This window comes from Oncorhynchus clarkii, chromosome 14 (assembly GCF_045791955.1).
Source record: "Oncorhynchus clarkii lewisi isolate Uvic-CL-2024 chromosome 14, UVic_Ocla_1.0, whole genome shotgun sequence".
NCBI lineage: Eukaryota > Metazoa > Chordata > Actinopteri > Salmoniformes > Salmonidae > Oncorhynchus > Oncorhynchus clarkii.
This window is the reverse complement of record NC_092160.1, coordinates 18,532,675-18,549,662: the sequence shown is the minus strand read 5'-3', so window position 1 is coordinate 18,549,662 and position 16,988 is coordinate 18,532,675. Positions and strand designations below refer to the sequence as shown.

Genomic DNA, 16,988 nt, shown 5'->3' with positions numbered 1-16,988 from the left:
AAGAATAAACATCTTGTTTTCGAGATTATAGTTTCCTTAATGACCTAAGGCTCGTATTTCTGTGTGTTATTTATGTTATAACTAAGTCTATGATTTGATAGAGCAGTCTGACTGAGCGATGGTAGGCACCAGCAGGCTCATAAAAATTCATTCAAACAACTTTTGTGCGTTTTGCCAGGAGCTCTGCTGTTTATGACTTCAAGCCTATCAACTCCTGAGATTAGGCTGGTGTAACGATGTGACGTGAATTGGCTAGCTAGTTAGCGGGGTGCGCGCTAATAGCGTTTCAAACGTCATTCGCTCTGAGACTTGGAGTAGTTGTTCCCCTTGCTCTGCATGGGTAACGCTGCTTTGAGGGTGGCTGTTGTCGTTGTGTTCCTGGTTCGAGCCCAGGTAGGAGCGAGGAGAGGTACGGAAGCTATACTGTTACACTGGCAATACTAAAGTGCCTATAAGAACATCCAATAGTCTATGAAATACAAATACATATGAAATACAAATGGTATAGAGAGAAATAGTCCTTACCTGGGAATATTGAACACTATATTGAACAGACGCTTCACAAGTACTCAACTGGCAGCTTCATTAAATAGTACCTGCAAAACACCAGTCTCAACGTCAACAGTGAAGAGGCGACTCCGGGATGCTGGCCTTCTAGGCAGAGTTGCAAATAAAAAGCCATATCTCAGACTGGCCAATAAAAATAAAAGATTAAGATGTGCAAAAGAACACAGACAGTGGACAGAGGAACTCTGTCTAGAAGGCCAGCATCCCGTGGTCACCTCTTCACTGTTGACGTTCAATTTAATGAAGCTGCCAGTTGAGGACATCTGAGACGTCTGTGTCTCAAACTAGACATTCTAATGTACTTGTCCTCTTGCTCACTTGTGCACCTGGACCTCCCACTTCTCTTTATATTCTGGTTAGAGCCAGTTTGCGTTGTTCGGTGAAGGGAGAAGTATACAGCGCTGTACGAGATCTTCAGTTTCTTGGCAATTTCTCTGACAAGTTTCAGAAGAAAGGTCTTCATTTCTGGCCATTTTGAGCCTGTAATCGAACCCACAAATGCTGATGCTCCAGATACTCAACTAGTCTAAAGGACAGTTTTATTGCTTCTATAATCAGAACAGTTTTCAGAACAGTTTTCAGCTGTGCTAATATAATTGCAAAAGGGTGTTCTAATGATCAACTAGCCTTTTAAAATGATAAACTTAGATTAGCTAACACAACATGTCATTGGAACACAGGAGTGATGGTTGCTGATAATGGGCTTCTGTACGTCTATGTAGATAATCCATAAAAAATCTGCTGTTTCCAGCTGCAATAGTCGTTTACAACATTAACAATGTCTACACTGTATTTCTGATCAATTTGATGTTATTTTAATGGACAAAACATTTCTTTCAAAAACAAGAACATTTCTAAGTGACCCCAAACTTTTGAACGGTAGTGTATGTTTGTGTGAATATGTATGCATGCACATGTGTGGATTCACATGTGTGAGTATAGTATAGGTGCGTAATATGTTCACATCAGGACATTTCTCCCACATATGTGTTTGCATGCTTACATAAGTGTGCATTCACATGTGTGAGTGTGTGTGCATCTGTGTGTCCGTGACATAGCTTTCGATCCCATAAACACATAGATAAGGCCATTCACCCTGGGAACATAAAGGGTTGAACAGGACCACTGTATGTTCCAAACTGTAACATGTGGGGATCAGAAGCAGAGCTGCAATCGGACCACAAAGACAAAAAGTTACACAAAGGAATGAAAGACTTCTTTTATCAACTATACAAATGCTGCTCTTTCAAGACCACAAGTGCAACTACCCATCCACCAAGAGCTACTGTCACAGTCTTGGGTGCAAAACACAGGAAACAAATCATATCTGTATTTTCTTAATAACATGACAAAATCTCTATCATCCATAATGTTAATGCATTTTTCTCCATTCCCTCAACTTGAGAGTGTAAATAAGGGAACTTTAAGCAACAATGCTTTTAAAACCAGAATAACTTGTCAGGGCATGACTGCCTCATTATTTTTTTTATTTCACCTTTATTTAACCAGGTAGGCCAGTTGAGAAAAAGTTCTCATTTACAACTGCGACCTGGCCAAGATAGAGCAACGCAGTGCGACACAAACAACACAGTTACACATGGGATAAACAAACGTACAGTCAATAACACAATAGAAAAGTCTATACAGTGTGCGCAAATGTAGTAAGATTAGGGAGGTAAGGAAATAAATAGGCCACAGTGGCGAATTAATTACAATTTAGCAATTAAACACTGAAGTGATAGATGTGCAGAAGATGAATGTGCAAGTAGAGATACTGGGGTGCAAAGGAGCAAATAATAAATAACAATATGGGGATGAGGTAGTTGGGTGGGCTATTTACAGATGGGCTATGTACAGGTGCAATTATCGGTAAGCTGCTCTGACAGCTGATGTGAAAGCTGTGTGAAAGTTCAATAGTTCAAAAGCTAGTGATGTTATAATAATCATTATCATACCATAATACACTATCATTTAATAGCAGTAACAATATCTCTCCTCAGTCTCCTGTGATGACCTGTCTGGGGCTTATCATTTTGGGCCCTGATATTATTAGCTTGGGTTTTGAAGACAATTTGCACTAAGATGTAAATATTAGGTCCAATGTTTATTTTTTAGGCTTTACTGGATCTGAAGTTACTTTAAATATGGTTCTTATTTTGTTAAATGAATTCAGGGACGTCTCCACTCCATACAACGGTCTCATTGTGTAAATGTTGTTTCAATAGTCTGAGCACTTTCCCAGGTTCATTTCAGGTCTGTAGAGCAGTGTCCCAAAAATGGCGGGTCACAGCCAACTCTCAGTTCAAGATAAGCCTGATATCAGGCAGATATATTCTGTGCTTCAATATTTGTCTGGTCTCAGTTTAGTTCTTGATTGGGATAAAGCTAGAATGAGCCTCTCTAACTCCTCTCCTGGAGAGCTGCTGGGTGAGTACAGGCTTTTGTTCCAGTCCAGTGGTAACACATCGGTATTCCAACACATACAGTGGTCCTGTTCAACCCTTTATGTGACCAGGGTGTTAGCCTTATTAGCTTGGGCTTTAATGACAATCTGCGCTAAGATGTAAGTTGGGCTCTCTCCTGTCTGTCTGTCTCCCGTCGGTCTTGTCTGTCTGTGTGCCTGCTTGCCTGTCTGTACTGTCTGTCCCGTCTGTCTGTATCTTGTTAAAGCAGGTGCTTGGCTTTTAGCGCTACAGTACAGTGGTGCCACTCTTTCATATCACTCCCTAATGACAACAAGACCTAACGGCAGGAGTTTAGTGCCTTGGCAACGGCTTCTGGGGAGCTCTGTTGCCGAGGTGCGGTGTAGTAGAATCTCCATGTTGGCTGAGAGAGGTGGCTGTGGAGGAATATAACCATCTGACAAAAAAGCAGGCAGAGGTAGTGTGTGTGTCACAGCCATACTGTTCTCTGTACATATCATGTGAACGATCCATATGTTATATTTCATAAGTGAAACTCTATCAAATATGTGAATGGGTGCACATAATGATTCAAATATGTGTGTGCTTGCGCGCATCTATGTGTGAGTGTGCGTGTCTGTCTGCCTGCGTCTGTGTGTTCAGCTCACCATGGCGTGTGACACCGCACTGACAGTGTTCTGTGCACCCGGAGAAAGCAGGGCAGTGATGGGAAGTTGTTTCCACATATTAATTGGGTCACTTCGTCAATGATTCATCATCAGCACACACAAGGTAGAACGAGGCACCCCATACTGTACAAATCAGATAACATCAGTCTATGTTAATACTTCTAGACAGGGAGAGATGGATACTTGGGTCAAATACATGATCAAATACTAGAGGCTGCACTTTTGGGACTATTCTATTGTTCCCATAGTACGGGGGAAAAGGTCTATTAATAGATTAGTGGATCGCATCATTGGTCCATTATGAGACAGGGTATCTCTCTTACTGCAGTACGGATAATCATCTTTACACTGAAAGGTTACTAAAACCATAGTTTGTAGTGATACTTTTCTTTTGTAGTCCTAACTTTAATCTGTAATCTACATCTGTTGCTTTCTGAACAATAGATTAATTTAAAATATAAGGCAAAAGGCTTGCTGTTGTGTTCTACACAGTAGCCTATGAACTGTCATGTGGCATGACTTCCAACGACATAACAGAACTAATTTGAAAGTTGTGGAGGTTGGAACTGATATTGGAAAAGACATAATTCAAACATTTACAAAGTTATTAAGAATGTATGGTGAAGGCTTGGCAGTGCTGCTCTATTTCAAGCCTGAGATAAATATGGAATGAATAGGACAGTACACAGAGGACAATACACAGATGATAATACATAGATGATAATACACAGAGGACAGTACAGAGAGGATAATACACAGAGAACAAGCTTTCTTATCCTCTTCATCCTCTAGCATCTTTCCCTCGAATGCAGTCAGTGCACCTGTCTGTCTGGTCAGATGTGTGGCTTTAGATGAGACATTGAGCTCACTGTCCCTTCAAATCTTTTATATCTGAACCAGTCGAACCTCATAATAGTGACACAACTAAAGACAAATAGGAGTATTGTACCAAAAACATTCACTACATGACCAAAAATCATGGGTATTAAAATGGAGTTACTGCTATAACAGCCTCCACTCTTCTGGGAAGGCTTTCCACTAGATGTTGGAACATTGCTGCAGGGACTTGGTTCTATTCAGCAAAATTATTATTTGTGAGGTCAGGCACTGATGTTGGGTGATTAGGACTGGCTCGCAGTCGGCGTTCCAATTCATCCCAAAGGTGTTTGATGGAAGTTCTTCCACACTAATCTCGACAAACCATTTCTGTATGGACCTCGCTTTGTTCACGGGGGCATTGTCATTTGTCATGCTGAAACAGGAAAGGGCCTTCCCCAAACTTTTTCCACAAAGTTGGAAGCACAGAATCGTCTAGAATGTTATTGTATGCTATAAGATTTCCCTTCACTGGAACTAAGGGGCCTAGCCCAAACCACGAAAAACAGCCTCAGACCATTAGTCTTCCTCCACCAAAGTTTAGTTCGCGCTATGCATCCGTTCTCCTGGTATCCGAGATTCGTCCATCGGACTGCCAGATGGTGAAGCGTGACTCATCACTCCAGAAAACGTGTTTCTACTTCTCCAGAGTCCAATGGCGGCGAGGTTTACACCACTCTAGCCGACACTTGGCATTGCACATGGTGATTTTAGGCTTGTATGCGGCTGCTCGGACGTGGAAACCCATTTCATGAAGCTCCCGACGAACAGTTGAATTCAAATCAAATTTTATTTGTCACATGCGCCGAATACAACAGTCCTTAACCAAGAATGCAGTTTTAAGAAAAAAGTGTTAAGAAAGTATTTACTAAAATAAACAGAAGTATATATATTTTTAAAAATTAAATAAATAAAATAAAAGAGCAACAATAAAATAACAGTAGCTGACGTTGCTTCCAGAGGCAGTTTGGAACTCGGTAGTGAGTATTGCCGAGGACAGACAATTTTTTTACACGCTACACTCGGCGGTCCCGTTCCGTGACCTTCTGAGCCGCTGAGCCGTTGTTGCTCCTAGACGTTTCCACAATAACAGCACTTACAGTTGACTGGGGCAGCTCTATCAGGGCAGACATTTTACAAACTCACTTGTCGGAAAGGTCGCATCCTATGACGGTGCCATGTTGAAAGTCACTGAGCTCTTCAGTAAGGCCATTCTACTGCCAATGTTTGTCTATGGAGATTGCATGGCTGTGTGCTCGATTTTATACACCTGTCAGCAACGGGTGAGGCTGAAATATCCCTTATATACTCATTTGAAGGGGTGTCCACATAGGTTTGTATATAGAGTGTACCTTACAAACCACAATGTGATGCTACACCTAAGTTCGAAGACATCTTTGGCATACCAACCTATAATCCATACCAGAAAGCTTTATAGGCCTACACCTTAAAAATACACTTTCACATTCAATCAAACAGAAATAGTGTAATACACCACCCATGTCAATTTTATGTCTCACCCTCTCTCTTCCTCTCTAATAATGTGCCTGCAAGCCTTACATATTCAAATTAGAACGTTTCTGGGATACCACCCCCTGTCCTCGCTGTAAAACGTCTCATCCTCGCCCCATAGCTGTCAGCGATTGCGCTCTTTTGGTAATACCCTGTGTGTGTGTGTTTGTGTGTGTGAGTACTATGTGTATGCGCTGTACGCGTGCATGTGCCCTATGGGTAACACACTCCCTGTCCCTCAGCTCGAGAGGTGGTCTCCTCACCCCTGTGCCCAGTGTAATTGCTTCATTTGAATCGTTGTGGCGTCTTCACCTGGTGGCCGGGGAGATTTAATAAGAGCTCTGGGTTGTTTCTCTCTCTCAGACACTTGTCTCCGTGGAGCTAGGATTCCCCTCTGGAATTTGTAATAATGCAGCACTCTCCAATAAAGCCGTAAAAGACAGGAACATCAAACAAAGAACAGAAGCTTGGTGAATCCTCTCTCCTCCACCGTAGAGCCAAAGGCACAGATACGGTCTATATTGTGTCTGTATATGGCTATTTCTACTGCCTAGCCAATAATGTGCTGTAAGTACATTTGACCATTTGTTTCTCACAATCACCACTGGATATCTAAAGTGATGCAAGTCAGTAGGTGATGTACTGTGTTCGGAAAAGATGCTGAGGGAGAACACTGAAGCAGGAACAGCATTAATTGAGTCAAAAGACTATTGAATAGAGACACTATAAAAACGCATATTATGTAAAGTATTAATACCCCTTGACTTATTCCCCATTTTGTAGTGTTACAGCCTGAATTCAAAATGCATGAAATATATCTCACCAAACTACATACAATACCCTATAACGACAAAGTGAAAACATGTTTTTAGAAATTTTTCCAAATTTATTGAAAATTAAATACAGAAAAAAATCCACACCATTGAGTCAACACATTAAAATCAACTTTGGCAGCTATTACAGCTGTGAGTCTTTCTGGGTAAGTATTTAAGAGCTTTGCACACCTGGGCCCAGACTCACAAAACCTTCTTAAGAATAAATGTATTCTTAACTACCATTTTCCCCTTAACTATAGACTTAAGAAGATAGTTAAGCAAAGTAGCTATTACTCAAAAAGTTTATTGAACATTTTTTTGTGTCATTTCTTATATTTCTCCTTAAGCAAAAAGTTAAGATGAAATTAGATTCTTGAAAATAATTCTTCATGCTCTGTTAAGTTGGTTGATGATCATTGTTGGACAGCCAATTTCAAGTCTTGCCATAGCTTTTCAAGACAATTTAAGTCAAAATCGTAACTAGGCCACTCAGGAACATTCAATGTCATCTTGGTAAGCAACGCCAGTGCAGCCTTGTGTTTTAGGTTATTGTCCTACTGAAAGGTGAATTTGTCTCCCCGTGTCTTTTGGAAAGCAGACAAAACCAGATTTTCCTCTAGGATTTTGCCTGTGCTTAGCTCTATGTCCTAAAAAACTACCTAGTCCTTGCCGATGGCAAGCATACCCATAACATGATGCAGCCACCACCACGCTTGAAAATGTGAAGAGTGGAACATTTTTCACATGTATTCAGGACATAAAGTTAATTTCTTAGCCAAATTTTTGGCAGTTTTACATCAGTGCCTTTTGGCAAACCGGATGCATGTTTTGTAAAAAAATGTTTTTCTGTACTGGCTTCCTTCTCATGCAAAGTGTAATTAATAACTTCACCATGGTCAAAGGGATATTAAGCACTATTATTGCACACAGAGTGAGTCCATTCAACTTTCTATGACTTGTTAAACACATTTTTTATCCTGAACTTATTTAGACTTTCCAATAACAAAGGTGCTACTTATTGACTCAAGACATTACAGTCTTTCATTTTTAATTAATTTATAAAAATGTCTAAATTCAGTATTCCACTTCAAAATTATGGGGTATTGTGTGTAGGCCGGTGACACAAAATCTCAATTTAATACATTTTAAATTCAGACTGTAGCACAACAAACTGTGGAGAAAGTACAGGGGTGTGAATACTTTCTGAAGGCACTGTGTCTATGTAAAATGTCCATTCCACATTGTTTATAAATTATCATTAAAAACATAGTAGTTGGCCTTTTGAAGAAGATTTCCAGGGGGGTCTCTTGATATAAGCTGTGATTAATGTGTGGTTGTATTGTGTTACATTTATAGTAGGAGGACTGAGGTAGCCAAGGCGGGCTCAAATCTTCTAGTGTAGCCTTCATATTTACCCAGTGTTTTCCCTAGATTATAATCCGTACGGAGCACAAAGACACCCTAAAATGACATCCAAGGCCTGTTTGAACAACATTTTCAATTGAAAACCATTTAGGTCCAATGCTTTTAGGCAGAAGGGGACCAGAACAAAGTGAACCCTTCCTGCAGATTTAGTTGACTTCCACCATTGAGTATGGTTACATCCAAACATTAATAGGATTCTTGTGAATAGTCAGATTAATATAATAGCTCTAATTAAATGTTTATATGCTTTGCAAAAATAACAATTTCCCTAATAATCTTGTTTACATTGACACACCTGACTTTTTACCACGTGTTATTTTTGGGAAGCCTATTTGATTCTGAGTTCGGACATACAAAATTTGTATGTGAAAAATATTTCTAAGATACATACTTTCCAAACTCACTTCACTCGCGCTAAAGATGGAGGCTTGTGCTGCTGGTGAGGGTAGATGCAGATCAAATACACAGCTGAAACTCTGATTGAGCTGTTAACATGTAGAAAGATTGGTCAGAAAACCAGGTGTTTTAAACGGCGTATGCTTACTTCGATTATGACCTTACACTGATTAAAATAAGCAGAGTTAGGTGTTTTCGTGACTATAGCAATACCCGGCCTACTTCCATTATCAGTTTAATATCGAATTATTAGTATGCATGTAAACGTACTAGGTGATACATGAAAGTAAGATATTAATGGATGTGGACTCACGTGATGATGAGCGAGGTGGCGAAGAGCAGTGTGGTGAGCAGGCCCCGCTGGCAGTCAGCGTTCTTCCGCTGGCGCTGGTGCATCTCGCCGCCACAGTTTTCGCAGCAGCGGCACAGGCAGAAGAAGAGGCCAACCAGGGGCAGTAGGACAATGAAGAGCAGGCCGAGCACGGCACACACCATGAAGCCTGTCTCATAGTAGATGGCCTGGAGAGAAGAGGAGTAGATGGGAGGAGGGAGACGGTGAAGAAGAGAGAGGGAGTGAGGAGAGGGGGAGAAGTAGAGAGGGAGGAGTAGACGATTCCAGAATGATGATGAGAGCCCACAGTTGGCATTGACACTTTCCTTAAATGTAATTTCATACAGTACATAGTAGGCTACTCCATGGCCATGTTTGATAGCTTTTGCAATTTGGCCATTTTTTCCCCCCACCTTTATTTAACCAGGTAGGCCAGTTGATAACAAGTTCTCATTTACAACCTGGCATTGATGGCTGTGGAGATATTATCCTCAAAATCAATGCCAAATGTGTGACACTTTAAGCCTAGGCATGGCACAGTGATACCGTTTGACATCATTTCTGAATCAGTGTGATTTTGATACTATTTGCATACTATGCTGCAAAAATGCAAACGATAACAGGAATAACACCATAAAACAGGGTTTCCCAACCGACGGCCGACGGGTGGTTTTATTTCACCCGCAAGTTTTCTGAGCAAAATAAAATAAAAACAAATACATTTTCATTGTTGGACATAAAAGACTGTAAAAACAACTGGAAATCAGCTCCAAATTACTTACATTTTTTAAATCTTGTCCCAAGTATTCTCAAGCATTACAGAGACACATGTATACAAATGAAAGCAAGGTTCGAAATGATTATGTTTTAGTCAAATATTATATCTGTTTTGGAATCTTGTGGTCAATTTGCAGTATACAAATGATTTGTAATTATGTTCTGGCCCCCCGACATTCAGCCCCAGAAAAATATTGGTTGAATCTATACTACCGTTCAAAAGTTTGGGTCACTTTTTCCTTGTCACAATTTCCTTGTTTTTGAAAGAAAAGCACTTTTTTTTGGTCCATTAAAATAAAATAAAATAAAATAGATCAGAAATACAGTGTAGACATTGTTAATGCAGTAAATGACTATTGTAGCTGGAAACGGGTGATTTTTTAAATGGAATATCTACATAGGCGTACAGGGGCCCATTATCAGCAACCATCACTCCTGTGTTCCAATGGCACGTTCACGTTGTGTTAGCTAATACAAGTTAATCATTTTAAAAGTACCCGCAAAACACCAGTCCCAATGTCAACAGTGAAGAGGCGACTCCGGGATGCTGGCCTTTTAGGCAGAGCAGCAAAGAAAAAAACATATCTCAGACTGGCCAAAAAAAGAAAAGAACACAGACACTGGACAGAGGAACTGCCTAGAGTCGCCTCTTCACTGTTGACGTTGAGACTGGTGTTTTGCGGGTACTATTTAATGAAGCTGCCAGTTGAGGACTTGTGAGGCGTCTGCTCTCAAACTAGACACTCTAATGTACTTGTCCTCTTGCTCAGTTGTGCACCGGGGCCTCCCACTCCTCTTTCTATTCAGGTTAGGGCCAGTTTGCGCTGTTCTGTGAAGGGAGTAGTACACAGCGTTGTACGAGATCTTCAGTTTCTTGGCAATTTCTCGCATGGAATAGCCTTCATTTCTCAGAACAAGAATAGACTGAAGAGTTTCAGAATAAAAATAGATAGATATTCCATAAAAAAATCTGCCGTTTCCAGCTACAATAGTAATTTACAACATTAACTATGTCTACACTGTATTTCTGATCAATTTGATGTTATTTTAAATGGACAAAACAATTGATTTTCTTTCAAAAACAAAGACATTTCTAAGTGACCCCAAACTTTTGAACGGTAGTGTATATAGTTTATGATCCCTGCCATTAACAATGTCAAATCAATAGAAACATACATTGCATGACATTTTGCATCAACAATTGCTTTAAATGTGGGAACATCAACACAAAGGACATGCATGCAATCAACAACAACAAAAAATAAGACAAATGTTTAATTCAATAGGTGCAATTAGTTTAACGAATGAGACTAATTCTAGTGAAGGGCAAAGAAAGATTTAGTGCTTTAGTGTTGCTTCAGAAATAGCAATGCTACTTCAGTTAGCTATACTCTTAGAAAAAAGGGTTTTGGTTTGATTTGATTTATTAGGATCCCCATTAGCCGACGCCAATGGCGACAGCCAGTCTTACTGTGGTCCGACACATAACGAAAAATACATTACAGACAAAAAAAACTTACTTTACAATTTACAAAAGGGTTCTTCGGCTGTCCCCATAGGATAACCCTTTTTGGTTCCCAGGTAGAACCCTATTTGGTTTCAGGTAGAACCCTTTTGGGTTCCATGTAGAACCCTCTGCAGAAACGGTTCTACATGAAACCAGAAATAGTTATTCAAAGGGTTCTCCTATGGGGACAGCCAAATAACTGTTTTAGGTTCCAGATAGCCCCTTTTTTCTAACAGTGTAAGCTACAGGGGGGTAGCTAGGTGAGATGGAGTAGAGGTCATGACCATAGAGGATTAAGTACATGGGCCAAACTTTAGAGCACTCAATAGGCTGAACTTTAGAGCGCTCAATGGACCAAACTTTAGAGCACTCAATGGACCTAACGTTGGAGCATTCAAAGGACCAAACTTTAGAGCACTCAGTGGACCAAACTTGAGAGCACCCAATGGACCAAACTTTCAAGCACTCAATGGACCAAACTTTCGAGCACTCAATGGACCTAACGTTAGAGCACTCAATGGACCTAACGTTAGAGCACTCAATGGACCAAACTTGAGAGCACCCAATGGACAGAACTTTCGAACACTCAATGGACCAAACTTTAGAGCACTCAAGTTATCATGTCAGTTATCATGAACACTGTCTCCCACCTCCCCTTATTATATAAGGTCCCTGTCCCGCTTATCTCCTCCTATCTCAACTGAACTAAGAGAGGGTGTTAAAAATGTAGACATTTTATAGGAATCAGTAATTCCCGCTCTGTATGTAACTTGTCACAATGACATTATGCTGCTTCATAATATGAAAAGGGTGAAAGGGGCAGCTATCAAAACGTCTGAATGACTCCTCTCATGGCTGCCCCTACTGATTCACAGTAATCTTAATCTTCATAACCCAGCGACCCTCCTGCACTGGAGAACTGCTGCCTTGCCATTTAGCACTCTCCAGGACCCTCTTGAAAAAGAGATTTCAAATCTCAAAGAGCCCTTCCTGGTTAAATAAAAGTTTAATAAAAAATTTAAAAAACCTCGGACTCAAATCTATTGAACCTAACTTTTTTTCCACCTCTTTTCCTTTTCTCTTCTGCTCGTTTTGAAAACTTCGAGCAAAGTTTCTAAATCTCTGGCGGCTCAGTTAATCCAACTTCTAAAGCCACTCTTTGGCTGAGTAAGGCTCACTGGGTGTCAGTCAGGTAGTTCCTGGAGGATATGGATAAAGAGAAATCATGTCTTAGCTAAAGCCCCCTCGCCCTGGCTTCATTCTCTCCACATTATCAGAGGTGGTAAATCTCAGAGCCGGAGGGAATGTGTGACTTTTACTATAATGAACAAAGCATCCATCCATGTCTGACCAGCTCTTTGATGGTTTGGCCTTTTCTTTTGCCTTTACACGGTTCTGTTTGTCTTTGTTAAGAGTTCTGCACATCCACCACAATTGCTGTTAAATAGATTTTTCCATCAAAAGCTGTTTGGCAACTCGCAAGGGCACTTTGTGTACCTCAATGCTACGTGATCGGATTAATTCTCAAGGTTAAGATTCCAGGTGGGCCGTGCGCTACTCACTTTCTACTGGCATTTGTCCAATTAGGAGTGAAAACACACACACAGCCATTCTCTCAGTGCATAACAAAAAAAAAGAAAAAGTGACTTTTCTCTCCAGAATAACTGTCAGATTGCGAGAGGTTGTATGATGGGATGGTATTGGTAGCAGCAAACTATCATCTCTGTCCAATCCTTACCACCAGGCATATAATCCCTTTACATGGTTAAAACATCCTTCTAAAGACTGTCCTTGCCCGCTCCTATTTCACTCCAGTAGCACTCACTTCACAAGGTCAGGGTATGCCCAGTCCAGCATGCATTTGTAGTCTACTTGTGTGCTACTATAGCCCCTTGCTTTAGCTACTGTCATTGAGTTCACTAAATATTTCCATAAAGAAACTGATAGAACACACAGGTGCTAAAACAAGGTGACTTACAAAGATAAGGACCAAGAGCAAGAGTGGGAGTGTGTTGAAGTAGTGTCCACATCTAAAGAATCATTGTGAAATCTGAAAAAACACTTATCCCAAAAGCATGATTGTGTACCTACTACGTGCACATGCTAAAAGTAAGGAACGAGGTGGGTAGAAAACTAAGTGTGTCATTGTAGCAAAGTATTTATGCAAAAAAAACAGATACACTAGGCCATCATTAATTTTGGCCCAATAGGCCTGGCATATTCCCACGTTCAAGGACCTTTCCATTTTGAATGGGTTATTTTGCCTAAAAACCTTCAGGCCAACCTAAAGAAAATGTTTAAAAACAACTCTGCATCTCTGCCCAGCCTGGCAAGAGTGACCTTATTCTAAAATGGATTAAACAGTTTCCCCCCCCCATCAATCAACGCACAATAGCCCATAATGACAAAGCAAAAACAGTTTACAAATAAAACACTTCAATATCACAGTTACATAAGTATACAGACCCTTTACTCAGGACTTTGTTGAAGCACCTTTGGCAGCGATTATAGCCTCAATTCTTCTTGGGTATGATGCTACAAGTTTGCACACTTGTATTTAGGGAGTTTCTCCCATTCCTCTCTGCAGATCCTCTCAAGTCCTGTCAGGTTGGATGGGGAGCATCGCTAAACAGCTATTTTCAGGTCTCTCCAGAGATGTTTGATCGGGTTCAAGTCTGGGCTCTGGCTGGGCCACTCAAGGACATTAAGAGACTTCTCCCAAAGTCACTCCTTCATTGTCTTGGCAGTGTGCTTAGGGTCGTTGTCCTGTTGGAAGGTGAACCTTCGCCCCAGTCTGAGGTCCTGAGTGCTCTGGAGCAGGTTTTCATCAAGGATCTCTCTGTACTTTGCTCTGTTCATCTTTCCCTCAAGCCTGACTGGTCTCCCAGTCCCTGACGCTGAAGAATACCTCCACAGCATAATGCTGCCACCACCATGCTTCACCATAGGGATACTGCCAGGTTTCCTCCAGACGTGACGCTTTCCATTCAGGCCAAATAGTTCAATCTTGGTTTCATCTGACCAGAGAATCTTGTTTCTCATGGGCTAAGAGTACTTCACGTGCCTTCAGGAAAACTCCAAGCGGGCTATTAGGTGCCTTTTACTGAGGAGTGGCTTCCATCAGGCCACCTTCTGGAAGGTTCTCCCATCTCCACAGAGGAACTATGAAGCTCTGTCAGAGTGACCATCGGGTTCTTGGTCACCTCCCTGACCAAGGCCCTTCTCCCACGATTGCTCAGTTTGGCCAGGCGGCCAGCTCTAGGAAGAGTCTTGGTGGTTCCAAACCTCTTCCAGAAGCCACTGTGGTTTTGGTGACCTTCAACGCTGCAGAAATGTTTTGGTACCCTTCCCCAGATCTGTGCCTCGACACAATCCTGTCTCGGAGCTCTACCGACAATTCCTTCGACCTCTAGGCTTGGTTTTTGCTCTAACATGCACTGTCAACTGTGGGACCTTATATATACAGGTGTGTGCCTTTCCAAATCATGTCCAATCAATTTAATTTGCCACAGGTGCACTCCAATCAAGTTTAAAAAAACATTTCAAGGATGATCAATGGACATAGGATGCACCTGAGTTACATTTTTCGAGTTTCATAGCAAAGGGTCTGAATTTTATATTTTTAATACATTTTCAAAATGTTCAATAAATATATTTTTGCTTTGTCATTATGGGTTAGTAATAATTTAATCAATTTTAGAATAAGGCTGTAAAGTAACAAAATGTGGAAAAGGGGAAGGGGTCTGACTACTTTCCGAATGCACTGTATGAAAATCAGTATGACACAATCTCTCCAGTCATATGGGAATGTGATATATGAGGTTCTTTATGGACTATGACTGTACTGAATATATCAGTGTCTTGGGATTTAACTGGAGTTCTGGCCTCAGCAGCACAGCTAGGGCTCAAGTGAGGCTCAGCATGGCAATGGTTTGACTGGCTGGCTGGGAGAGAAGAGGAAAATCACACTGCTCAGCCTGACTGAATGGTTGCCATGGAAATCCCTGGTCCTAAACACATTTGACCCTTTAAGAAATTGCTCATACACAGATATGAACTGTGCCTATCATTGTATGACTGGTATGATCACATCAGAGGAGGCTGGTGCAAGGAGCTATAGGAGGACCGGCTCATTGAAAAGGCTGGAATGGAATCATTGGAATGGTACCAAACACATCAATCACATGGAATCAATGAAAATGTATTCCATTCCCGCCATTACATTGAGACCGTCCTCCTATAGCTCCCTCCACCAGCCTCCTCTGGATCATTTAATACATTACAGTAAAAGCCCATATAAACCCATTGGTTATATCCTGACTGTCATAGAACTTTGAATCGAATTCCAATTATGACCATTTATCTTAAGTAGTTTCTAGGACCCTCACCCCAGCGGACAACATTTGTCATGGGAATAGACAGTCAAGTTATGAAGTCTGGTTTTCTGGTTGAAGAGATGTCAGATAACCATATTAGAAGCAGATAAAGAGGTATTTTTTATAGTTGCTAAAAAGACATGTAAACAAAATGTCATTTTGCCATGAGTGTACAACCTCACGTTGTCATTGCAACATCTGATCTCATTGCAACGAGTTTTGCCCGCTGGGTCACTTCAATAAATGTGATGGCAGAGTGAGCTAAAGATATGCTAGATGGGTGAGGGGTAGTTGGGGAAGGACTGGGACCATACAGGTGGATGAAGGTATAGGAGGCTAGGTAGTGTGCAAACTTTACCTGGAGCGTCAGCACAATGTTCTCTGGCTGAGGATTGCCCAGTCAGATGAAGAAGGCATGCAGAAGACAAAGGCAACGCAGAGTCAAAGAAATAATGTGGATGAAGCAGAAAATCAAACTTAAAATTCACATGCATAATCAGACAGTTGCACATACAGACAAAGAGCATCTATAGGCTCTAATGTATAGTACATTCCATCTTTGATGTCATTTTAATGTTTTGACCTGCAATTGGCTGGAGGCTTCAAAACAGTTAAATAAATGCTGTCTGGAATAAATAAATGCTGTCTGGAAACATTCAACACTTTTCTTCTGAAGATTCAGGAGAAGCCTAGATCTTCAAAGAAAAAATTAGTTGTTAATTAAAGGTGTTTATTAGACAAAAACACGACTGATTTCTCCCTCTGTTTGCTGTCGTACACATTGCCAGAGGCAATAACTGTTCTTCCAGCGTACTAACACATAAGAAGGTCTCGCCTTGGATTACAAAAGTCATTAACACATTGCTTTAGAATAGATAGGGAAGTGCAAAACATCTCAAATATGAGTCATTTCCGTATCATAAATAACTGCGTGACACTAGTGAGAAAGTCAAATCATAAAAATCTATGAACAAGCACAGATAAACATAAAGTGTGTACACAAACAGACTCACCTTCTGATACTCCGACTGAATGGCTCCAAATTTATCCTTGGCGACTTTGACGACGAGATCTGAAACGACATGGAGGAAACAGACACAGTGTGAGGTCCGCTTGTCGCAGTTCAGTTTGTTACGCAACATCATGTTCCCCCATAAGTACAGTACAGAAACATTAACAACACCACCCCCTGAGGACCACCTTTCAGCTCTAAACTGTACAGTAGTAAATGACTTACAGTACTGTGATGCTATAGTACACAGAGAACCAGCTACAGAATATGAAGGCTAATAATTTGTTATTTACAGTATATCAT

At 40.9% G+C, this 16,988-nt stretch overlaps 1 protein-coding gene across 8 annotated transcripts in view; it reads right to left on the bottom strand.

Moving 5' to 3' along the window:
* LOC139366372 (prominin-1-A-like) overlaps positions 1-16,988 on the bottom strand; it is a 113,922-nt gene that overhangs the window by 48,861 nt on the left and 48,073 nt on the right. For 6 of the 8 annotated variants that reach the window (XR_011626753.1, XR_011626752.1, XR_011626754.1 and 3 more), the window contains exons 2-4: positions 16,687-16,745; positions 16,032-16,058; positions 8,996-9,201 (exon numbers count right to left, since the gene is read on the bottom strand). Coding sequence is in view for 3 of the 8 variants with exons in the window: in XM_071103790.1 (XP_070959891.1) it covers positions 8,996-9,201; positions 16,032-16,058; positions 16,687-16,745 (292 nt within the window). In the remaining 5 variants the exon portion in view is untranslated. The remainder of the gene's footprint in view (positions 1-8,995; positions 9,202-16,031; positions 16,059-16,686; positions 16,746-16,988) is intronic. The other 2 variants (XR_011626756.1, XR_011626755.1) reach the window with 1 other exon arrangement.